At 36.6% G+C, this 25,847-nt stretch overlaps 3 protein-coding genes across 3 annotated transcripts; 2 read left to right on the plus strand and 1 right to left on the minus strand.

The window, feature by feature from the left end:
- Positions 1 to 13,125: 13,125 nt before the first annotated feature.
- Positions 13,126 to 14,387, minus strand: ch25h (cholesterol 25-hydroxylase). Its single transcript, XM_079595829.1, has one exon. It carries the CDS (start codon positions 14,360 to 14,362, stop codon positions 13,607 to 13,609), a length of 756 nt encoding a protein of 251 aa, XP_079451955.1. The 5' UTR covers positions 14,363 to 14,387; the 3' UTR covers positions 13,126 to 13,606.
- Positions 14,388 to 15,567: 1,180 nt separating this feature from the next.
- On the plus strand, positions 15,568 to 19,642 carry ifit9 (interferon-induced protein with tetratricopeptide repeats 9). The gene is made up of 2 exons (XM_079594603.1): positions 15,568 to 15,695; positions 16,369 to 19,642. Exons 1-2 carry the CDS (start codon positions 15,691 to 15,693, stop codon positions 17,777 to 17,779), a joined length of 1,416 nt encoding a protein of 471 aa, XP_079450729.1. The 5' UTR covers positions 15,568 to 15,690; the 3' UTR covers positions 17,780 to 19,642.
- Positions 19,643 to 20,153: 511 nt separating this feature from the next.
- ifit10 (interferon-induced protein with tetratricopeptide repeats 10) lies at positions 20,154 to 22,581 on the plus strand. The gene is made up of 2 exons (XM_079596057.1): positions 20,154 to 20,215; positions 20,859 to 22,581. Exons 1-2 carry the CDS (start codon positions 20,208 to 20,210, stop codon positions 22,291 to 22,293), a joined length of 1,443 nt encoding a protein of 480 aa, XP_079452183.1. The 5' UTR covers positions 20,154 to 20,207; the 3' UTR covers positions 22,294 to 22,581.
- Positions 22,582 to 25,847: the final 3,266 nt, after the last annotated feature.

The raw sequence follows: 25,847 nt of genomic DNA on the forward strand, positions 1-25,847 counted from the left end.
ATATCAACAGATGCATGATAAATGAACTAGAGAGGGAGGAACACAAAACACAAAAACGGCCAAAAATCAATGGTTTCTGAAACGTGCCAAAGGCAGATTGCCAGACAAACTAGCCAGCCACTGACAGGTCACGTGATATGCCAGAATCAGACTGGCAGCTGCCAGCCAGCCACTGACAGGTCACATGACATGCCAGTGGCGGCTTCTGTCAGCTGAAGATTGAACCCCTGCTGACACGGGCGTCAGGACGCAAGATTTGATCGTTTCATCTCGTATAGTGTGTCATAGTGGGCAACAACCTGCGATGCTTCACGAAATCACGACAAAAAGACTAGCATGTTTGATTTTTTTCGGTCCTCCACGACGAGAGTGAGTGAGTGAGTGAGTGAGTGAGCGAGCGAGAGAGTGTGTGTGTGTGTGTGTGTGTGTGTGTGTGTGTGTGTGTGTATGTGTGTGTGTGTGTGTGTGTGTGTGTTTTGTGGATGTCTTTTTGCAGTGTTGTTACTGTAACATGCTTTAAATTGCTATAGGCTTTATAAAAATGTTAATGACGGCGCTGACCGGCGCTGTGAACGTCATAAAACTAATTTTAACAGGGTCTATTCAATCTAAATAATTAAAGCACTTTTCCAAATAAGCACATAAATTAGCCTAGATTAGGAAAGACTATAAAGATTAAATGCATTCTTACCGGATTCAGTGCATCTTAAATGTATATATTTTTTGTCTTTTCCATGCGTGATGGTGAAACTTCGGTGGCATGCAATCTCCTTTTTTAGGGTCACCTGTAACTGGTTTTAACCCCTTATATTTGCACCCACGGCCATTATATATATTTAAAACAGTAATATCCTATACTAAACCTAAACCAATCTTGACAAACTATATAATTTGAAAGCTTATAATTTCTCTTGAAAGCTTATAATTTTTCCGTAATTTATCAATTTGCAACAAGAAAATGTTCATACTCCTCAGGCGTGTTCTGATCTTTTTTTTGAAATAGTGATGAGCATGAAAAATCATGAAAGAATGGTAGAAACCTCAGTTTGTTTTCATGCCAAGAGTTCAAAAGATAGCATCCATTTAATTGTTTTAGAAAAAAAAGGTTTGAAAATGTTTTATAAAGAAAAAAAAATAGATTCACCATTCGTGGCAGCGAGTTATGATGTCCCTCCCTTTCGAAGGGAACTCGCACTGCGTCGAATGACGCTTTGGGGAACGCCTCAGGCGTGACAGGTGTCTGAAATCACAATCACATTGACCGGCGACAGCCCGTGAATCATTAACGTGAATGATTAACGTGCGACCTGGAAGTATAAAAGGGCGCCTTGCAAATATGACAAACCATCGTGTTCTTTCTGTGTTTCTTAGAGGTTGAATTCATTTCAAAATCTGCCAAACTTCCAATACTACTTCTGAATAGAATGTCTACTTCATAAATTGCATGAAATATGTAAAAATAATGGTCAGTTCACTCAAACAACATGGAAATGGGGGCGCCCTTATATGGGCAGTAATGTCAACTAGTGAAAAAGTTTGGTACTGCACCCAAACAAAATCTCACTGCAAAGCTTACTTTTTGAGATATCAATCTAAATTTTTAAAAAAACTTGTTTAGATTTTTGCCTTTGATTTTTTTGCAGTTTTAGAGTCCACCAGGTTTTGAAAATATATATTTTATATAAAATATGAATAATTAAATTTTTAACGTTGTACATTTTCATAAACTCAAACTTCTATAACTTTTTTTCTGTTTAACTTTCTTAATTTATTTCACTTCTACAAAAATCTTCCAAATGTCTTCTTAAAAACAATACCAATCTTACATCTATATTCCAAAGCATTCTTGAATTACAACCATTTAAGTTCGGAATGTGCATTTTCATGTCTATTAAAAAAAAGGGGGGCGCTTGATAAGGGGAATGTGTGTGAGCAATAGTTGTTTCTGCATATTAAGCTGAGATAGTTATGAACAACAGTATCATTTTTGCAGATACCAATAAGATTATGAACCAATTCCATGCCATGTTATGGCAGATATTGTCAACCATTTGAATTCTACAACGCTTCAGCATTATAATTTATGAGAAATTAATATTCATTTTTAATGATATTTAACAGTATTGTTAAATATTAGTATTTAAAGATGACCTGCACAATGGTAATCTATTAAGAAACAAGAAATCAACTCCTGACAGATTAAAAATTCTCTAATATTGGCCAATATTGGTACAGATTGTGCATCCATAATGAATAATAAATGCACACTTCACCTTTAAAAAGAAGCACAAACTAATTAAACAAGATTTCAGGAGATTTTGTATCCAAAGATTAGACCATATGCAGAGTATCAGAATGTTTGATAATCTTGGATCCGTTGCTTTATCTCAGAAATTGAATGTTGTTCTTGTTGATCACTTTTGTTATTTTTCCTGGAACTCTCTTTCCTGCATGTGTACTGTCATCTCCACTGCCAAACAGGCCTCAACATCAGATTTCTCAATAACACTTCGCCTCATAAGTTCACACCAGAAGGCCTCTGACGCAAGTACTACTGTAAGCAGTGCAAATCATGATGTGTGATAAGCTTCACACATATCATGCGTCTCCTATTGACATCAGAATGCAAGAAGAACAAGTTTGAACAAGGAATTATATGAAATAGAATGTGAACATATTTGAAACGATTTTGACTCATTACAGGGTCTCTATTGCGGTCTGCTTATCAGGGAAATTTCAGTTCCTCATAGCAGAGAAAAGGCTCACTACTGATTCTGTGATTTACACAAAGAAACGTTTACACTACAACAATATAAAAAAAAAACGAAACAAAAAGTTTGTTGCATATTTTGCTTACAGGCGACACCATTGTCAAAACGATCCCTGTTCACACGGATCTGTGAAAAAGACTAAAACGCTGTATTATGCTGCCTGGCGATGTCACTTTGTAAAGAAACACTATGTGACCATATGAACACGTAATGCGCAAGACGTCACTGTTTTCACAAATTCAAGCCTATTTGTAGTTTACACGGAGACAATAGAAGGTATCGTTTTCAAAAGCTTGCACTGGGAAACCCGTTTTGAAAAGTTTTTGTTTTCAGGCCCCCCCCGTGTGTAGGCTAAACGTAAAAGTTTTTAAACGTTTTATGTTTTTAGTTTAAAATGGTGTCGTGTAAATGGCCCTTTAAGTCAGTTTTGGTCGTTTGACACAGATGTACAAGGTTTGTTGTGTGATAACATAAAACAATAAGGGGAAAACAGTAATAATTTTAAATAAATTAATGAGTAAATGAGGTTTTATAGTGACACCACATGTGCATAAATTCAACATAACCAGGTTGGCATCATTCAGAGTGAATGATGGAGAGAGTTTGGTTTGGAGTGAGTTGTTGCGTGACATTGGTTATTACATCTTGTGCATTTGTAGTCTAATATACTATTGGAAAGTTTGATTCATTCATTTAATCAGCTAAAAGAATCATAGATTCAGACTCAATGTGTTAGTCTCCATAATGTATATTGTTCTAGTTCAGTTTGCTACTCTCACCCTAATAAATCCCCTAATTGTGTTTGTCACATAAGTGATGGAATATTTGTACTGGTAATTAGAAACATGACAAATAAGTTGTTTGTTTAGATGATCGATGGCTTTCACAACAATGTGATCTCATAAGGCCAATTCAGTTTTTCTGCAGTTAAAGGTCCCCTAAAGGTTGACCAAAAAAAAAGAAAAAAAAAAGCTTTAAATGGAAGTATTTAGCCTGGGTGATGTTACATGAACCCTATCACACCCAATCATATTTTGTACTAATAAAAGCCTCTTTAAGTCACCTGTTTGCTGCTTTCACATGCCTGTCTTAATTTCCCCCCACAGTATTTAATCTGAAGGTTAATTGCAGAATGATTTACTTGTAGAGAAATGATCCCCCACGCGAAATGGTTTCAATAATTTTAACAAGCCTTGCACTGTGAAAAATTACACAAGTAGAATTTTGCATAAACTGCTTAGAGTCTTATAAGTTAGTAATAGTTTTTTTTATCTTCAAGACGGATGTGGGAATGTAACATTTTTCTATTTCTCTATTTTATTCATATTTTTTGTAATTCCGTTACATGAACAGGTAGATTGGCCAAATTTATACCAGAAAAGTATTGGCCCTAACTAATTTATAGTTAGTCAGACTACTTCTTAGACTAGTTCAGTCTTAACTTAGATATGTTTATGCAACTGGCCCCAGGGGATTACAGACTGTTCCAATGACTAACAGGGGCCCGAGGGTCCAAGGTGGTATAGAGCGCCCCATCAACAATGACAGAAATGTCTGAAAAGGCCATTGGACAATGAACACCAGAGGCCCAGATGGATAATTGGCCCCAGGGCCCTTTCATGTCATGATCCAACCCTGAAATGATGTTTGGTCATGGAGTGAGTTCATAGTAAGCATCACACTCCTCCGAGGAGGCAAGGAAGGCAGCGCCTCCTCAAAAAATTGGATGAGACAATGATCCATTTAAAAAAAATTAAACCATGCAAATATTACAAAATGTGTACAAATCACTTGTTATTCTGAAGTAACGCTGTCCAACAGCGACACCAGCAGATAAAGTTACAGCAGGAGGCGCGTCACTCTTGCCTCCCCTGAGCCCATTGAGTTTTAACAGACCCCTAAAGCGTGCAGTGGATTTGGTGGGGCGTAATTGACAATGAATGGGGGAAAGTCACATGAGAGGAGACAATGCCTCTAATGCGCTATATGATTGATATGATTTTTTTTATGATTGAAAAACTTCTGATTGAAACAACTGATTGACGCATCTGTTAGTGCGATCATGTCCAATCATAAAAATTCCGCCTCTTGTTATAATGCACGATTTATGAATCGGTCTGAATGAACGGCATTAATGGGATGACTAATTAAAAAGTACGCAAACAACCCACTCACTTAGATATCACCACTATATGTCACATCAAAATCAAACTTGAAATGGCCTGAAAACATGACTGTGGGTTTTTTTTAGTGAGCAATCAGCTTGGTGAAATGAAAGGTCCGTGCCTGTTATCTGCATGTTTGTGACCAGTGTTTACCGAGCTTGGTGACTGATGAAAATAAGTTGACTATTAAAAAGAACACCTGAACATCAGTTCACAAATAAAATATATAGGTTCAATTGTTATTGCCTTATTATTTTGGAATAAATGTAAAAATGCTTGATGAGATTTATACTTGATTTGAATAAATATAACATTAATTACATAGTTAATATAAAAATACAAAATATTGTATTTGGTTTCTCTTTTTTTTATGTAATGTTTATTTAACCAAGAAAATGTGACAACATTTAAGGTTTACTTGGACATACATCTGTCATTTGATATACATCAAATATTTATGAGACTAGAGGTAAGATTTTAAAAAGCTGTGAGGACTTTGCCTCGTCCTTTCAGAACACCACTTCAGTATAACCAATACAGTGATTATTCTCTGTGAAACTAAAAATAGATAGTCCTGCTGACAACACTCAATATATGTCAGTTAAGGAGTGTTTCAGTAATTTTGGTTTAGTGTTTTATTATAATTAAACTGGGTGTAATATCTTGTAAGTCACCCACACTATATTTTTAGATTCCATTGCGGTTCATTGTTTTCTATTTTCATTTGTGCTAGTCATTAGGTTTCCTCATTTGAATTTCCTTGTTTACTCAACTTGCCATTTCCTTCTGTTTTATGTGTTCCTAAAGAAAAGTGTTTATTTTTACTGGCATTTTAGAAGGCATTTACCTCAGAAGTGCATTATATCCAAACTTATATTAAAAGGTAAAGTCATTTATTTGAGGTTTAAAAATGTTCTCTTATTCCAGTTTAATTAAACGCAGAGACAAACTATAAGTAGGCTTCCTATAAGTGCAAACTCTGATTCTGTGGCACGATTAAACAGTCTTTTTTTAGTGATTCTTGAGACACTGTCCAAAGCATGTCCCCTGCCAGCAGTGCATGCCTTTGTCTTCCCATGCGCTACACTGATCTGCAGCTTCAGTGTTTCACCTGTTTAACTGTTTGCTATTTTTATTTTTCCACTATTGTAAGTAGGTCCTAGCCATTGCTGGTTAGATTAGCCTACTTACAAATTGTAGTCAGTTACTGATTCTAAATTTACATGACAGAAATTGTAGTTAGTAACGTAATCCAATACATTAGACATTTAAGATAATATAATCTGACTTTTTGATTACTTTTAGATTACTTTTTGCCCTAATTAATTTTTTTACCTATATCACATTGATCTGAGTAGGATAATCTTGTACCAAATTGATATAAAAATACAAAGAGAAAGACAATTCCATTCATTGACAACATGAAGTGCATTGTTACATTACTTCAGGGCTTCCCAAACTGGAGTTCGTGATGGAGCAGGGGTTCATGAGTTGAATAAAAAAAGCTATCAATTAAATCATTAAAATCATTAAAATATTAAAATAAAATACTTACTCAAAAAATATGAAATATTTTAATTTGTTAACCTGCGCATGTCATGTGACCATTTACTGACATCAGAGAACCATGAACTTCATTTTTATTATTTATTATTATTGACTTAGAGGTGTGGTAAAATGCCATTTTCACAAGATGTAAAATAAATATCTGATGTCCCCAGAGTGTGTGTGTGAAGTTTTAGCACAAAGTACCCCACAGATATTTTTATAGCATGTTAAAGATGTCACTTTTTGAGGGTTTGCAAAAACGCACCGTTTTGTGACTGGCCCAAAATGCAAATGAGCTGCTGCAGAGGGCGGGGTTTCAAGAGCTAGTGTGTGTTAGCAGCTGCTTTTACCTCACGCAGACACACTAAAATGACAGAAACTGTTCTGTTATGTTAAAACGGAGTTAGACAAAGATGGAGAGATTCAAAAAGAAGTGACAACATGTAGAATGCAACAGGACGTCTCTGAATGGTTAGTTGATGAATTTATGTTGCTGATGTGGAGTTAACTATCTTCAATTAGGATATTCTGTCATGGTAATCTATACATCGCTCGTATATGAACTGTTGTGAGATGCACACAGAGTGATTTTCTATTGCATGTGAAAAGATGGATGCTAAAGTTTGAGCTGACTCACAAATGTACTCTTAACTTTTCCTCTTCTCAACATGGGGCAGGGTTTATGTACATTTTAGGCTTGCTGATGTCACTAACCCCAGGAATTTCATGTAGTCCATACCAGCCGTTTGTTGCAGTCCTTTTCTTTAAAAGCAAAGATCTTCCTTTGCTTTGAATTTTGAGTGTTGTAACTTTGCAGATGTTGTTTATGCTCAAACAGCAACATTTCACACTAACTAAAGTTCACAGTTCATTGAAATCATAGTTTACCACCCCTTTAATATTATTTGTCAGGTGAGGAGATGAGGCGAGGCCTCAAATGCAGGAGTTGAAGGGATTTTATAAGTGAAAATAAAAAACTACCCTGAGGTGGGAAATCATGACTTGGCTTGGCTTGACTAGACTAGATCACAGGGAAACACACACAAGGGTAAAATTCCATGTACAAATAGGCCGGGAGCCAGGTCCACTCCTCAGGATGTTTTTTGCTACATTTTTTCACTATTATTTCCTATTATCTTGTACCTTGGGCCATCACAAGTTGATAATGACCACCCCCAACTCGGCCCCGTTTGGTCTCAGGGGCCAAAAAACTCCCTTTTTGGGAAAAGCTTTTGACGGAATTATGTAATTGTGAATTCTAAGGTACTGCAGCTACATGAAAAAGCAGAAAAAGATTCTGCGGATTTCTGCCTTTTTGCTGTCAAATATCACCCTCAACATACCCCAAAAAAACAAAAAATGTCTGTCCGCCTGACAGACCCACTGACCGCGTGGTAACCTCCGTCGCACGAAGCGCGAGGTCCGAAGCGGCACAAAGTTCTTGGAGAACTTGTGGATCATGACCACCCTCGTGCAGGTCTTTCAGTGTCTTGACCTGATGGACCTGCAACAACGCCATGGTGTGTACAGCAGAGGCGGCTTACCCACAGGCCTTGTAAGCCTCGTCGGTTAGGTCCGACGAGTACTTACAGACCCGGGAAGGGCCAAGTGGAGGGCACACATAGCAACGGCCCGTTCCACTGGCGGGATACGCGTGTAACCCTTAGCCGCTCCGCCATCAAGGGTGGTGAGAGGGGAGGAGCCACGGGGGCGGTTTCTGGCAGTAAAAGGTGACGTCCACGCCCCCGTGAACTCCTCATGCACCTCCGGGAAGAAAGGCACAGGTGTGGGTTACTGAGAACCAACGTGCGCCACCGCGAGATACCAGTCGTCCAGCCTCGAGGGTCCCACACGAGCCCAATCCTGTTGGCGGCCCGGGAAAGCATGGCCATCATCTCCGGGTCCGTCTCGGGCACCGCTGATACACCCGAAGTGGGTAGTGGCACCGAATCGTCATCCGCAGAGAAGTCTGACCCACCCTCCAATGCAGCGATCAACAATGTGTATTGGCTTGTTTTAAGTTTCACTCGAAGTAAATTGGCCTCTCTAGCGAGATTCCTATCAGTCGGTCACGACGGCGGACGTCGAGAGTGACCGACCGATAAGGGAACTACGTACTTGCATATATCGACAAATCAATCGGTATGTCCTATTAAATATCTTATTTAGATGAAATTGAACTTCTTAGTTGTATGATCAATGCTCTGTATTTTTCATTGTGTGGAGCAAAACATACATAGAAATAAACATTCCTTAAAACGTGTTGTTTCATATTTGATATATACAGTTTATATAATTTACAGCTATGACACATTTATGATGATGTTGGCCTCCTGGGAAACTCTAATCATTCACAATGAACACATCTGTTGTATGGAGTCCATTAAAGATTTGTTATGGCTCATATCCTATAATGACATCTTTTTAGTAGGCCTATATTTCACTAAATAATTGTTTACAGTGCTCACTAAGCATGAAAAATACACAAATGGGCTCTGATATTTGTGTGAATATCTTAGGATCAGGCTTCCATTGTTTGGGTTCATCTGTGGTGCAATTTAAACACTTTATCCATTGCATCTGCATGGGCATGTCCCAGGAATGCTGTGTTGATGTGTCAAAGCATCATTTTACAATACTCATAAATGTTTAAAGGGTCAAATGTTTCTCAACAAAGTTTTCAGTGAACGTGTTTTTCATAACACATAATTGGAATAATTTGACAACTAAAAATGTTTAAACATTTTACAGTTGGTACATATGTAGGCTATATCAATCAGTCCACAAAATTGAGTTTTTTTAAAATGAATAAACTGCCTGTAAAAACTTGAGTTGCTGTTCCTGATATGCTGCCAAATCAGAGCAAGTGAAATGTCCTCGAGCCAGGAAATTTGTTACAAAAAAATTTTTTAAAGAAAGAAAGTGTGCTGGAGCACTTTCAATTACAATGAAGACTTTTGGCAGATTGACTTTTTTTGTACAGAAGTATGATGATTCACCTTGCTCACGTCACAAGTTCCACATTTCACAATAATAAGGACCTCAGAGTCAGTCATGTGGTAATAATGGTCTCCTGACAGAACTTAAACATTCCCTGGCTGAAAGATTAAACTCAGTATTCACCTAATTTTTAACACAAGAGCGAATCTTGTTTTGAACTTGAATATGCAAGACTTCTGGTTTCAGCCACTTCCAGTTATTTTAGCTGTATGAAAACAGCCCGGTATGTTGCTGGTTAACTGGTATAGGTTTTTGACTAATAAAGATATTTTTCACATTCAGAGGAAATAGTTTACTTAGTCATTGATAAATAAGCTTAATAAAACCTATTTTATAGCTTAAATGCCTGAGGCAAGTTGGTCCTGACTCTGGAAACCCCCTTACGCAAGACAATTGATTATAGTCTGAGCACAAATACCTCATTTCTGTTAAAAAAAAGTATCCTCACTGCACAATCTGAAAACTGCTGTTTTATGTCTGTCTTCATTTTCCTCAAGTATTTAATGTAGAAAACATCTGGTCTGTCTTTTTTTTTTTATCAGATCAAACCACAGTTTAGTAGGAGTTTGGTTGAGAACCAGAGTTTCCCCCATGTGGTCTTTAAGTTATGTTTCCTGCCCACAACAAAACCCTAATACTCAAGTATTCTGCTCTGACATTTTCTGCATGTCACATAACCAGACACAGGGGAATCTCTACCCATTACCCATCATCGATCCCTATCTTACAGTGGAAAATGTGAGAGATGTTTGCTATTTCAGCATCACTGTACACATCACGGTATATTAGGGGTCACCAACCTTTATCAAGCCAAAGACCTCTTAGATGGAACAGTTTAAACCTGACCTATAATAACATACGAATATCATATTCATGTATTTACAAACTTTGTCAAGATGCTTGCACTGTCATTAATTCAAATAAAATATTTCAATTGGGCGGGACACGAGACACTTAGCTGAAGTTTAGATTCTTATCTATGCTTTAACATTAGCTTGGGTTGAACCTAATTTTGGCGGACGAATCTTGGTTAACATTAACACCGCTTATACATGTATGAAACACAATGCAGTTGGAAATTAAAGTATGTGTTTGGCTATGTCTAAATGTCAAAATCTAAAAAATCATTAGAATGCTTTTCTTTGTATCCACAACTTGGAACCAAAAAATGGAGTAGGAGCCAGATCTCCTTTTACAGAACTCTGTCTGTCTGCACTTGTACAGGAAGTTGCACAATGTGTAGTTTTGATTCAGCATGCCCAGAGCAAGATCAAAGTCCAACCTTTTGTTCTCTATAGTTATTATGCAAGTTTCATGCGTTTTCGTGTGTGTTTTGTGCTCAGAGGAAACTGAACTTTTATCATACTCATTTTTTTGTGGTTTCTTTTTGTTGTCTTTTCTCTTTCACTTTTATTTACATTTACATTTACATTTATTCATTTAGCAGACACTTTTATCCAAAGCGACTTACAAATTAGAACAATATAAGCAATTAAACTAGCAGTGGGACAACATTTGTTACCCTTCACAGTTCAATCTAACGTAGTACTTTTTATTATTATTATTATTATTGTTTTTAGATAGAATAGAGAAGAATCAGAGCAAGTTTTTATCATCTTTTGGACACTTTGAATAAGAATCCGTTTCTGTCTGAATCTTGAAATGCGTCGTAGCAGACTCGGTGATTGTTGGTGCTGGAAGCATCAAATTTTTCACACGCATTTGGCATAGTAATTTTACAGTTTCACATTCTCTGAAAAGTCACCAGCACTGATTTTATCTTTTTTCTTCTTCATTAAGCTCGGGGTTTTGTCTTCTAAAAAGGATGTGCGACCTCACGTCGGAGTACCCCATACGTCTGAAAACCACACACCTGGTATACAGATACAGATATTAGACAAGATACAGGGCCAGTTATCTCTTTTCTTTTATATTGTAGACTTTAAAAAAAAAAAAAATTATTGAGTAGGCCTATTCATAATTTATTGCAGTACAGCAATATAAAAATACTATTTCAAACCATGTATTCTATTGTACGTTTTATGTTGTGTATTGAAAACAATTAGCGATAAACAACACTTTAAATGCTTTTAAATGTAAAAGAATGTATACCTTATCAAAATGTTAGCACTATTATGCGTCTGTATCATATTATAGAAGGCAATACAAATAATAAAATATTGTTGATATTGTTGAAGTAAAAAGTATGAAACCCCCTCATTAATGGGGAAAGGGAATTCCGAGAAATTCCATCTATATTTAGAATAATAATAAAAAAGCCTTTGTGTCTTGTGTCTTTATCTTTGTGTTGGTAACCCCGAGCTCTGTCTCTGTTGGTATTGGCCACCAATGCTGGAAAAGCTAATCTGATGAACTTTAGTCCTTCCATTATGTTATTAATAGAACATTTTACAGCTAAAACAGATTTTAACATTCAAATATGTTAGCATATTAACATTAAATCATTGAATGACATATACAGGTCCACCAAAATTCTATAATGCTTGTATTTCTATAGCAGTATTCTATTGCGCGTTGTATGATGAGTAAAAATGTTGACGTGCATTGAGATCTGTTCAGGTTACTGAAATCAAGAGTTTACAGTGATGATAATCCTGACAGGTGTACATACTGTATAAAACTGCTATTTGCTCTGAAATTCTTGGTGAGTGATAAACTGTCATTGAGGCATTCAAAGTCTTCTTCCCATACATGAAACGTTAACTAAGGAGTGTACAAGGTAAACAATTTGTTAAAGGGTATTTCACAGGCCACTAGAAGAATAGGGCAGAAAAGCATGAATGTAGATGAACAGGTTCCACAAGGCTGATTGGAAATCCTGCTGATAAAAAATGTGACTGCTTAATGCTTATACACATATGCTAAAAAAGAAAAAAAAAAAGTGTGAGAACATTAAAGTGGAGCTGTTTACATGGAAAATAGAAAGCGAGTAAAAATGTATAGTCTACTCTATATACAGTGGCCCAGATAAAGTAATTGGACACTTTAACCTTAGTTAAAAATCTATGTGTGTAAAGGTATTCAAATACAGTTTGGGGCCATCCATTTATTATCCGATCAAATACCAAATATTAACTCCATCTACCTAATAATCAAAGGCAAAAAATAAATAAATAAATGCTTGGAAGTCAAGTGTATGACAGGAATTATGGAAGTTCTGGGAATTCTCACTTTGGACTCTGGAAATTCTCCATTGTCTTTTTCAGGATATACACTCATCCTCTAGGGATATGAGCCGGATCTGGAGTTTATGTGAGGAAAATTTCGACCCAGTCACTGATGTTTATCATTTCAGAAAGTTCCATTATAGTCTTTTATGCATCGTTGCGTCACTGGGAATTTTTTGTACCAAAATTTAATGGAATCTGATCAAATATTTATTGTTTTTGTTATTTATTTATTTTTTCTTATGTCTGGTGATAGAAACAGTTCCAGTGCCACAATTTATGACTATGATGTCTTAATTGAAGTTATTAATACTACAGTAAGTTATTTTAATGTTGAGTTATTTTAGCTAACTTCTTTTTATTCTCTATTATTATCTATTTATTATCTAACATCTCTTCCCTTTATTATCTATGTTATCACTTTATTCAGACTTTACTCATAGAACTGTGCTATAAACATTTTTATTAAAGTATTCTTACTATGCAAAATGACAGTAAACACAAACACTGTATTTATAGTATTTACTTCATGTTTTATTGCCGTTAGTTTCGTAAAATCTGGTCTTCATGATCCACACATGTCATGATCCTTTTTGGATCATTTAGTATCAAAACAAGCTTTAAAAAAAAAATAAAAAATAAATAAATAAAGAGCAGGTTGAAATTATAAATGTGCTTCATATAGTCTTTACACATAGCATTTTCATATATCTTATCATTTTTCTTACAGTCACACTTAAATACAGATGTTCGATAAATAGACAATTTCATTAATTGAACACATAAACTATAAAGCAACTTTTATAACAGTTTTAGAGTCAAGGGTATTCATTCATAGAATGAAAATGCACTTTTTACAAAAAAGACAAATGAAATCGGTTCATGTAGCTTGTAACATGTAACAAGTTCATGTAGCTTGTTCCAGGTGTTCAGTTCATTCAGAGTGCAGTGTCCCAAAGAGCTTGTCCCAGTGAGTGAAGTATGGAGCGTAGTTGGACTTGAACCTCTGATGGTGGACATCATGGTGTGGAGCTCCTCCATACAGCCCAAAAGGCACCAGTCTGTGTGTTGCCCATGGCAGGTCATAGCCACAGTGGTCCTCAACTGACAACCACATGTTCAGTATATGGAAAAGCATCTCTGTCATAGGATGAACCCCCAGTAACATGGGATTCACTGCAGCGAAGAAACCCAAAGACAGAGTCTCCCAAGCTCCTGAGTACTCAGTGGCCAGGGCGAAGGTGGACGTGTATTTGTGATGCACCTTGTGGAAAGTGCGGTAGAGCCAGGGTACTTTGTGATGCAGAAGATGCCATACAAAGTACTGGAAGTCAAAGAGAAGCAGGCAGGCAGCGAGGTCCCAGACGACTTGCAGGACCCCAGGTGCCATCGCTGGGTAGCTGACAGGTCTCCAGTACCAGTTCAGGACGCTCAGCGGGAAGATGTACACAGCATGGTTGTAGAGGGAGAGCGCGAGGCAGCTCCAAATCATAGTCCAAGACACGTTGGTTTTCTGTTGAATCTTGTATCTCCTTATCAGTGCTACCCTAGCAGACAGGGCATCCAGAACGACAAAAGGCAGGCAGAAGCTCATGTAGACTGTAAAAGAGAAGAGCACAGGGAAGTATGGAGACCTTAGCATGGCCTCGTACTGCATAATGCAGCCCCAGATGTGCTGTAGTCCAAACATTTCAATTATTTTGGCAGTTCTGAGACTGAATGGCAGCACATGGCTTCTGTGGAGCTTTATACGTATAAAAGACCCGCCCCTTCTACTACGCTCTCTGCCCTAAATGGTTCTTCCTGTTGGAATTTCCAGGAAATTTTGTGGTAGCCTGCGTGTGTGAAGATCTCAGAGAGGTGATCTGCTTAGGCTATATATTAACCAGATAGGTAACGATAAACCATATTTTATAAATAGCCTATCAAAATCCTGAAATGCTGTAGAGACTGAAAACTACTTTTTTTTTTTTATACAAAAAAATTGGTTTACTACAACAATTGTAGGCCTACAATTGAAAGCGAGAATGGAAAGACAGTGTATTTAAATCACATAATAATGAAACAAACAAAAGGAGTAAGTTAAAATTCAGAACCTGTAAACGAATGTCAATGGCACTAACAGTTATTCTGTTTAGATAGCAGCTCAATCTCGCCCAGTCCCACTTCATATTCATATTCCACACTTTGGTAGCCTACTGTAAACCAGGCAAAATATTAATTAATCCTTCAGAAATATGAATTTAAAATTTCTGTGCGTCACCTTAACGTCTGTAGAGCAGCCTGCAGGAATAGCAATGAGACAGTGGGACAGTTATTTCAGTTTTACTATGTAACACTGCAGCCTGCTGTTTATAACAGGCTACTGCATGCTGAAACGAGCCAAGAGTTTCGCTACGTCAGTTGGTGTTGTCACATTATATATCTAGGTCAGTGTGCTTGTGAAATGTGTAGCTAATGGACAGACAGACAGACAGACAGACAGACAACTAGGCCTACTGGCTAGTTAGCTAAAACTACACAAGCACGTTAAAAGTAGGCTATAGCCCAAATGCGAGAATGTCATTTATTAAGACTTTTTTTTTTTTTGCAGCGTAATAGGCTATATGAAAATAATAATAATAATAATAATAATAATAATAATAATTGAAATGCAAGTGATTTCTATTTTGGACTTATCTAGGCTATGAAAAATAAAAATGTGTAAAATGCAAGTGATTTCTACTTTAGACTTATCAAGGCTATTTAGAACCCTTTACCTAGGCTACACAATCAATTAATTAATTAATTCAAGATAACAACCGGACAATAAATGAACAATTTAGGCTACCGTCATAGCCTACATTATGGGTTTATGATATAAAAAAAAATCAAAAGTGATTTAGAACACCACATCTTCTTTTACAGCGTATCACGAAAGCGAAACTTATCTCTCTCTTTTTTTAACTTTCGTTTTCCTTTCAGCAGGCTAGCAGTTTCAACAGAAAAGTACAACAGAAAAGAACACATTCTCGTGAAATGAGGTAAGAGAAGCACATATTGCAAAATTTATCTACTAAACGTGTAGTTAAAATGTAGGCTATCCTATTGCGTATACGCATGTGCTAAATATAATACCAACCCGCCTACACGCCTACGAAAGACCGAATAGCAGAATGTCAACATATAGCCTATTTCTATGTTCTTTGATTAATATAGCATAGGTCTATATAGTTATTATATCGGTAACACTTTACAATAAGGTTCAACATTATTAATAACTAACATTAAGTAGCCTAACAATGAGCAATACAATTGTTACAGTATTTATTCATCTGTAATGTTAGTTAATATAAAAGTAGCTGTTCATTGTTTGTTCATGTTAGTTCACAGTTAACAAATACAACCTTTGATTTTAATAGCATAATTAGTAAATGTTAATCATATTTATACTAAGATTAATGAATGTTAAAGAAGTATTATTCATTCTTAGTTCATGCTAACTAAAGTAGTTATGTTAACTAATGAACCTTATTGTAAAGTGTTACCATTATATCTTTAGCATAGGCATAGCCTATCTAAATTAGTTTTGCAAAATAATATGATCAGTAGGCCTACTGTGGTTATTTAGGCTTATAAAATACATATGCTATTGTTAATCCTAACAAATTCCTTAGTTATGAAGAGATTGTTTATTTCTTTTTCTCATGTCTCCAGCAACAAGAACATGGAAGCAAAGCTCAGGCAGCTGGAGTGTCTTTTTACATGGGGTGTAGAAAAATCAGACATAAGGGATTTGAACAGCTTATCAGACAAACTCCATGACAGGATCGCATTTTTCCCACAAAAGTACCATGCCACGTATTTCAACCTTCTGGCTTTTATTAGCCACTTGGAAGGTAAAACCGAGAGTGCACTGGACTACCTTCAGAAGGCTGAATTGGCATTGAAGGAAGACAAGCAAACGGAAGCTGAGTTCCTGGTGACATTCTCCAGCTTTGCATGGGTGCACTATCACTTACAGAGGCTAAATGATGCAGACGATTACTTGAACAAAGTGAAAAGTATCTGCAAGGACATAACAGGTTCATCAGATTACTCCTGCAGCTTGCCCGTAGCACATGGTGAGAAAGCCTGGAGCTTTCTGAGACTTGGAGGAAAATTCTATGAGCAAGCAAAAGAGAGTTTCTCTAAGGCTCTTGAGGCAGAACCAGACAACGCTTTGTTTAATGTGGGCTACGCAATAGTGCTTTACAGGATAGATGGCATAAACAAAGCAGAAGACACTGGAACAGTCACCCAACAGCTTAGAAAAGCTCTCAGCCTAGAGCCCACAAACACTGAGATCATGGTACTTTTGGCTCTGAAACTCCAGAGGTCAAGGAGACAGGAAGCCCAGAACCTTATAAAAGAGGCCCTCAGGATGTCTCCTGATGTTCCACAAGTAACCAGATACGTGGCCAAATACTTCAGGGCCGAGGGATCCATTGAAAAGTCACTGTCTGTCCTCAAGAGGGCAGTAGAGCTTGCTCCAAACTCCTCCTTTCTGCACCATCAAATTGGCCTTTGCCATAAACAACAGCTTATTCAGATATCTGAGGAGAGCAGGGCCGGTAGGCGCATTCCTGAGGCTCAAAAAGCCTCTAAGGTGGCTGAATGTATCCATCACTTCTCAAAGGCTGTAGAGCTGAAGCCTAGCAATATTTATGGCAAAGTGAATTTAGCAGCGGCATATGGCGAGAACCGGCAACTTGGAGAGGCAGAGAAGATTTTTAGCAGCCTGATAGATGACAAAGCTCTCAGTGAGTCTGATAAGCAGCACTGCCACACAATGTATGGTTCGTTCTTGCTCTACAAGAAAAAGAATGAAGACAAAGCAGTCAGTCAGTTCAAGGCAGCATATATGATTCCAGCCAACACCTATGAAAGGAAACAAGCTGGCAAGAAGCTCAGACTGATCGCAGAGAGGAATCTCAAAGCTAAGAAAAAAGTCAGAGAAGCATCGGAGATTTTGGCCTTCATATCTTCTGAAGACAAGAAGGAGACGCAAGCAAAGGAGTATTTGTCCAGCAGCAACACTACTCATACTGAGGAGCTGTCAAAAAACTTAAAAACCTTAAAATTCTAAGGCACTGAAATTTTAACTAATTTCTTGCTTGTACATATATTTATCAAAAAACTTACATATAAGGCTTCTAAAATATAAGGCTACTAATATTCACTTATTCATTTATTTATTAGATGCTTTTATCGAAAACAACAAATGATGAATGCACACTATTCATAAGAGCTAGCAATATTTGCCGGACACAATGTCACAAGCTAGAAAACAGTACAAAATAGCTACAAAATAAAACATTACTTAGTCTTACTAACCCGACTAACTCTACTAACACTAACCAATCGCAGACCAGCACTGCTTCTCACTCATCAAAATAAACTAAATGATTAAACAATCTAAAAATACATATCTGGAACATTGGGATCAGCAAACTAAAACACAAAGTAAATTACAATTGACGAAATGCACGGAATGTTCTTTAAGAACTTCCGCAATTATATAAGCTAGCTTGAAAACTTCTGGTGAAATGCCACTTGTAGGTGTGTCATTATCTTCAATGTCCTGAGGGGACTTTAACACCATCAATAATGTAATACTTCGTTTATAATCAGAATAAAGTCACTTTAATATTCAGGCCTAGCATTACTAGCATGAATAGTCAGGCCTAGAATTACTAGAATAGGCAGGCCTAGCATTACTAGCATGAATAGTCAGGCCTAGCATTACTAGCATGAATAGGCAGGCCTAGCATTACTAGCATGAATAGGCAGGCCTAGCATTACTAGCATGAATAGGCAGGCCTAGCATTACTAGCATGAATAGGCAGGCCTAGCATTACTAGCATGAATAGGCAGGCCTAGCATTACTGTGGAAACAGAGCAGGGCTGAGAGAAAGAGACACGTTGCTGTTTTTATTACGCATATATCAGTCAGCCTCTGACAGCCTGTTTATGCATATTTTATAATCAATGTTACGATTAAATAATATTTTATTATCAAATTACTTTAGCGATTGATCTAGAACTTTGTAACAGTAATGTGCACTCTAAAAAATCTGTAAAAATAGGGCACTATGTACTGTATTAATTTATCTGAATTTTCTGTCTTTTTTTTTTTTTTTTTACAGGTGTTTTACATGTATTTTTTGTTTCATTTTGCACTTCATTACATTGTGTTTTAGGGATAACTAGGGAGATACTTCTGCATGTGACACAATTCCATGTTGTACTTAAAATCTGAGGTGTATGGGGCGATCAAGACTGGGGAGAGCACAGCACTCCTGTGCTGCTGACGTCGTCTCTCGAACGTATCTATCTATCTATCTGATATGTCCATAAAATGACTGGATAATGTCCGGGTGATGAGCTGCTAGTTCTTTTTCTGTTATTTACTGATCTGTTATTTTTTTTGATCACTTAAATTCCCATTATGTTTTTTCATTCTAATGAAACAGCTGCAAATGCTGAATTTCATACAGGTCACTTTATCTGACGTATAAAAATTGTGGAGTGCTGTCTTACTTGGTCAAAACAATCTAAAATATGTTTGAGTGTGGTGAAAGTTGTTATAACGTGACTCATGTGCATTAGTTTTGTGGCTGGTGTGAGACACTTGTTGCACATGATCGATATTAGAATATCATAATAATAAAAACTGCATGGCTTGTGTTGCTAAATGGAATGCGATTAATTGTAAAATATATTGTATGGTGAACTCTGTATTACTGTTACTACAAATAAAGCTCTTTGTGAATTCTGTTAGCCACTTGACAAAATAGTGTTGTCTCTAAAGCATGGTACAAACATGTTACTTGCCGTAAATCAAGAAAACAAAGAGATTTAAACTTCCGCGTTGAACTATATAACAATGAATAGTTTTCTGTCTATAAAAGTATTCATAGTTGCTCACCTGTCTAATAAAATGCATAACATATTAAAGCGTCTTTGATATTTCCATGGTTTCTACGAAAAATCAAGGCTAGCATGGATATGACATCATTGGGCTTTTACACTGGTTAAAATAGCTGATTTATCTGGATTCAAACATTGTTGGAAAAATTTGGGATAATGTAAGTACACAAGTCAACAAAATATATAACATTAGTGGTTTTTGGATATTTTAATCCAAAAATATTTACCCTTTACCAGATATCAGAAAGTAACAAATAAAAGAATCAGTAGCCTATCTATCTATATATATTTTATCTGTTACTTTCTGATATCTCATATCTATAGCTGAACATGACAGTAAATTAGATAATTAGATATGCAGAAAAAGCATGACACATGACTGAGAATGGTTTAGACCATTCTTTATTTACTAGCAAATACCACACATCGCCTGAGGCAGCTTTTAGCTCTCTCTTTCCAAATTTACTTAGCCAAGGTTTCTGTTTCTATTCTGAGTTTAACCCTCCCATTTCTAGGAGAAGACGATAAAAGCCTGTCCGCACCATCCTCATCAGACTTCTGAAACATTTATCACACAGACGTCGATGTTGAGGTAAGTACATGCCTACAATTATAAAGGTTTTGCAGTTGGCCAACAACATTTTTATGAAAAGTTTTTTATTTAGGCTACGTATTGTTGCATTAATTTCCTGTTTTTACTGTAAAGGTGCTTTGAAACAATATCGTAAAAAGCGCTATATAAATAAAGGTGACTTTGACTTTTGACTTCATGTCTGATGACATAATAAGTAAACCATACATTTATCTGTAGTAAACAGCACAGCATATACTGTAGAAATATATTTTTGCAAATTGAAAATATAGTTTTCTTAAGCCTTCAAATGACAAAGTGTATTATAAAATGTACTTCAAGCGGCAAGAAAACTTCCAATTTAAAAAATATAATTTTGATAAAATGTACTTTAAAAAATATTTTGGTTAAAAGAAATGTAGCCTATTTAAATTAAAAATGAAAATAGCAAAAATACATGAGGAAATACAAGTAACTACAAATAATATACTTTAAAATCTATATTAGCAATATATTTTTGGAAAGTTTTTACATATTTTGAATATCGTATCATTTGGGAATTACTTGTCTTTAATCTATATTAGCAATATATTTTTGGAAAGTTTTTACATATTATGAATATCGTATCATTTGGGAATTACTTATCTTTTTTTTTTTTTTCCAGTATGGAACCTGACAGAACTTTGAGAACAAAACTTCTCCAGCTGGAATGCCACTTCACCTGGGGTCTGATAAAAGATGATATAGAACTAAAGGATGTTCTCAATAGACTGCAAGAACAGATTAAAATGGACCTTGCAAAGAAAGAAAGACTTGCCCGAACTTACAGTGCTATGGCATATGTCCAATTCCTTCTGGGGTTTCACGAGGAGGCACTTAACAACCTCATGACATCCATGGAGCTCCACATTGAATGCCAAAGGGATGAATTTCACAAGACTCTGATTGTAACTTATGGAAACCTTGCCTGGTTAAACTACCACATGAAGAACTTCACAGAGTGTGAAAGTTACCTGAAAAAGCTTCAGAAGATAAACGAAACCTTTCCAAAAGAGGCTTCATCTGTTCCTGAGGTTCTTGGTGAGAAGGGGTGGACTTTTCTTAAATTCTCACACAAATATTACAACGGAGCCAAAGAATGTTTCAGGAAGGCTTTACAATTGGAACCAGATGAAGGCGAGTGGAACACTGGTTATGCCATTGCTCTGTATCGCACCGAATTCGAGAGTAAGGAGTGCACTTCGGAGAATTCGCCTACAATCAAGCAACTGAGACGGGCCATTGACAAGAATCCAGATGACGACGTTCTCAAGGTCCTCTTAAGCTTGAGACTGATTGTTTACAAGAAGTACACGGAAGCTGAAAACTTGGTAGAAAAGGCTTTAGAAAGATCTCCAGATCACCCACATGTCAACCGATATGTTGGGAAATTCTTCAGGAGTCGAGGGTCTATGGACAGATCGATCACTCTGTTGAAGCGAGCGCTTGAACACTCACCCAATTCAAGTTTCATACATCATCAGTTGGCTCTCTGCTATAAGCAGAAGAAAATCCAACTTCTGCAGGAACAAAGTCACCATGCCAGGGGGTCAAGACTTCAACAGATTCGTGATCAATGCATCTACCATTTAGAAAAGGCTACCAGCCTGACGACCTCCTTCGTTTCTGCAATGAGCGACCTAGCACTGCTGTACGGAGAGAACCGTGACATGCCTCGGGCCGAGGAGCTGTTTCAGGTCACTTTCAAAACAGCTGAAGAGAAAAACGATAATTTACATGTGGTTCATTTTTATTATGCTGAATTCCAGCAACATTGCCACAAATGTGAGCCGTTAGCTATCAAACACTACATGAAATGTCTGAAGATGAGCCCGAATTCAAGAGAAGGGAAGAGAAGCGGCAACAATTTGAAGCGGGTCGCTGACAAACGGATTCGGAGAAAGTCGCTGGAAGGGGAGGCTTATGGGATACTAGGGTTCCTTCATAAGGAAAAAGGAGAGACACATCAAGCCATTGAGTACTATGAGAAAGCTCTGAGTTATGAAGACAACGATGAGTTCCTCAGTAACCTTTGTGCACTCAGGCTGTCCTTACAGTAAAGTCATCACAAATTATGCTTACACAATTATGCAATATGCATTTGTGTGTGCTTCATGCAATGGCACTTTATGACTATTTATGACTGTATAAAGGAGATTAATACAAAAATATTGTCAGAAGAATATATATCATATGTTGTATCTTTATGTTTTAAGATTGAACTAATATAGGTCTAACATAGTTGTAAAATATTTAACATTATGTCATAGGCTATTTATAAACTGTCATACTTTATTCAAAAGGCACTTTAAACTAAGAGTTTAATAAAATTCATAATGTATACAATGCTTGCTTGTTTGTCTGTTTTTTTGTATTGTCCATACAGACCAAAACCTATGCTGCAGTTACAAAGTTAACTAGTTTTTCAAATCCCTGAGATAGTGTAATGTAATGATTGCATTTCAATGTGGCACAAATTTCCTTCCATCAGAACACCAAACAAGTAAAACATGCATTCATTTAGTGCTATTACTGCCCTCCATAAAAGAAAACATAAATCAGGTAAAAAAAAAAAATATATATATGTATACCGGTATATATTTGTTTGCAAAAAGCTTTAAAACTATCCAGAGACCTCAATAAATACAATTCAAATGAGAGCCTCACCCACGGATATTCAAACACATCCTAAATATTCAATATTTACTGAGTGTAACACAGTGCTGTATTTGATTACATTTTGAGGTGTGGATTGAGTAGATCATATTTCATTCTGGCATCAATTCTGCATTCTTTTTGCATTCTAAACTCAGTTTCTTCAGGTCCTTAATGAAAAAGCAATGCCATAAGTCTATTGCATTTAACATTGTTCTTTCTAACAATATTTACATGTTTTATCACTGGTAGGCATGCAAGTTGTATTGCTCTGCTTCCTCAAAAGTACACAAAAATAATTTTAAAATGAATTGTCCAGTTAGCATTTAAAAGCGAAATTATGATTAGTAGTTTGCTTTCACCGTGATTATTTAACTGGCATGCCCACAACTCAGAAAGTCTTAAAGAAAGAAAAAAAGACCTAAATCGACATCTGGGCTCATTTCTATTGCCCACTTGAGTTGCTAAACAGCTGACATATTCTTTTGATTCAGTGCCTTTTAACAGGTGTTATACCTAATTCTGTGACCCAACCGAATTCTGTGACCCTGTGATTAAGCGCTGTAGTGTAGAAAGGGTTAAGGCCCAGATATACTCACAGCAAAGTTCTTTTTCGTTCTTTGCTTTAGGGTAAGAAGTTCGAAATACGTCAGCAGCAGTAGCGAGCATCGTGACGCCACCTAGGCTGCTGAGAGCGGCGTTTAGATGAATATGTTAATATGTTCTGCGCGCTTTCCTTTAAAAAAATAAAAAGTACAAACAGGACACCGGAAAGAAAACAGTAGTGAAGAAAGCATCTGATCATTGTGATGTAGATGTTTCCACGAGCTCTGCAATTCTGCATTCCAGTAAAGTCACGTTATACAATAGATTATTTTAAAGCAAGTATAGGCCTTACAGTAAAAAAAATTAATAAATAAAAAAGTGTCAGGATCTCTTTCAATTAGAAAACTTTTCTTTATAGTAGAACAGAATTGTCAACTATAAAGCAGCTCTCCAGAGTGTTCATGTTTTTTTACTCACGGACATCCCACCTCGATGAGGGACTAAACAGAAGAAATTAACCGGAGAAGATTTAATAATAATAAAATCCTCAACCAACGAAATATTTTAACGAAATGAAGGCGGAGCCTCAGAGCACACCTACCTATTACATAATCGGCGAGGTCGTGGCGTGATTGATAATGAGCGTGTCTACGGTCTTGTATCTCTCACGGAGGAGCTGAAGCATAAAAGGAGGAGCGACGACAGTGGAGATCGAGAGAAGAACAGGCCTGAACTTGTGTTGTGTTTTGTTTTATTATTGTGACAGCAGTCATCCGTGAGGGGCTGCTGTCTTTTACGTTCAAGTTGTATTTGTTTTATTTTTGATGTTAAATTGTTTGTTGAATGTTCGCCGGTTCCCGTCTACTTCTTCCCATAACAACGAACTACGCTACAATAGCCTACCACGGTCACATAATTTAGTGGGTCACAGAATTCGGAACAACACCGGTATTCCACGCACCCATAAAACTTCCATGAAAACTTAATAAGGACCCAGGCCTTCTCACCAGGCACATTGTGATTAATAACAAAGAGTTGCATTTGTGAGGTACTGCCTTCGTCCCTAAATCATTGTGCTGAAGTTTAGTCAGATGTTTGTCTTATTTTCTTATTGCATGTGATCCAGCTGGGCCAGTTCATTGAGAGATTTGTCCTCTGTACAACTGCATTGGTAAGAAGTTAAGTAACCCAGAATGCTGGCTTCAAATTATAAGCATATAAATACAGTTTCAAAACGATTTAGATTTATAAGCTGTTATCTTCAAGGGGATCAAAAATGTCCCCACATCAGTTAAAGACAAAAAAGAAAAACCTGACCTCCCACGCAATTATTATTCAAAATTAATTAAATTAATAAATACATATCTTAGGCTATTGCAACATTTTACCGATAATTATATATTATTATTAATAATAACAATAATTACTATCATTATTATTTATTATACTACAGGGCCGTTGAATGCTTGAATCTGATTGGTTGACGAACGTTCTGAGGTGTGCAATTATTTTCAGGGAACCGCACGGCTAAAGTAGTTCCGGCAGGTCTTGACCTCATTACAGTTCCATATCACTTCGCGTAGTCAACTGTAATAACGGACAATACGATACAATTCATAACAAGAAAACTGCAGCCACATGCGCTCGATCTGCAATTTCCAATGTCTAACTTCACAATCAATGAAAACATGCAGTTTAATTTTAATAAATAAAGTAAACAGTCCTATTCATAATCAATTAAACTGAATATTTAAATCCTGTTGCACGGGTTTTCGTAATTATTGAAGATAATATAACAAATAAATAAAATTGATAGGCCTATACTTGTTAAAAGGGCGTTGTGTTTCATTTATTAGTCTAGTCTACTGTCACTAATAGAAAAAAAGAATGAACGAATTAATTAAAACGAATTGAATTAATAAATAAATAATAATATTGACGCACATGCTTCTCAAGGCCGGTTATGAATGTAATTTGATACTTATGTTATGACTGATCATGTACGCGTTTTCAGCGCGTTCAGTCTGTGTTCACAGCGGTGTTTAAAATCTGCTGCATTCACAGTCAGAGAATGTTTCTAGTGTGTGTCCAGCATTACTCTGCTATCAGCGGCTCAAACCTCCGTTTAACTCTAAAATGACGTTTTGGAATTAGCAACGGAGCATGGGTTTAGATGCGCAAGGAATTAGTCCTACATACAAGAGCGTTTTAATGACAAAAACTTTACAAACGTCTTGAAATACATAATCTGAACAATATTTCGAGGTGTGGTAACTGTAGTATAAGCGGAATAATTGACTCCAGGCCGTTGAATTATTATAAAAATAATGCACACCCGAGGTGTAACGGCCACTCCGCTTCGCGTCGTGACCGCATTACCACCTCGGGTGTGCATTATTTTTATAATAATTCA

Source organism: Phoxinus phoxinus (assembly GCF_949152265.1).
Source record: "Phoxinus phoxinus genome assembly, chromosome: 21".
Classification (NCBI taxonomy): domain Eukaryota; kingdom Metazoa; phylum Chordata; class Actinopteri; order Cypriniformes; family Leuciscidae; genus Phoxinus; species Phoxinus phoxinus.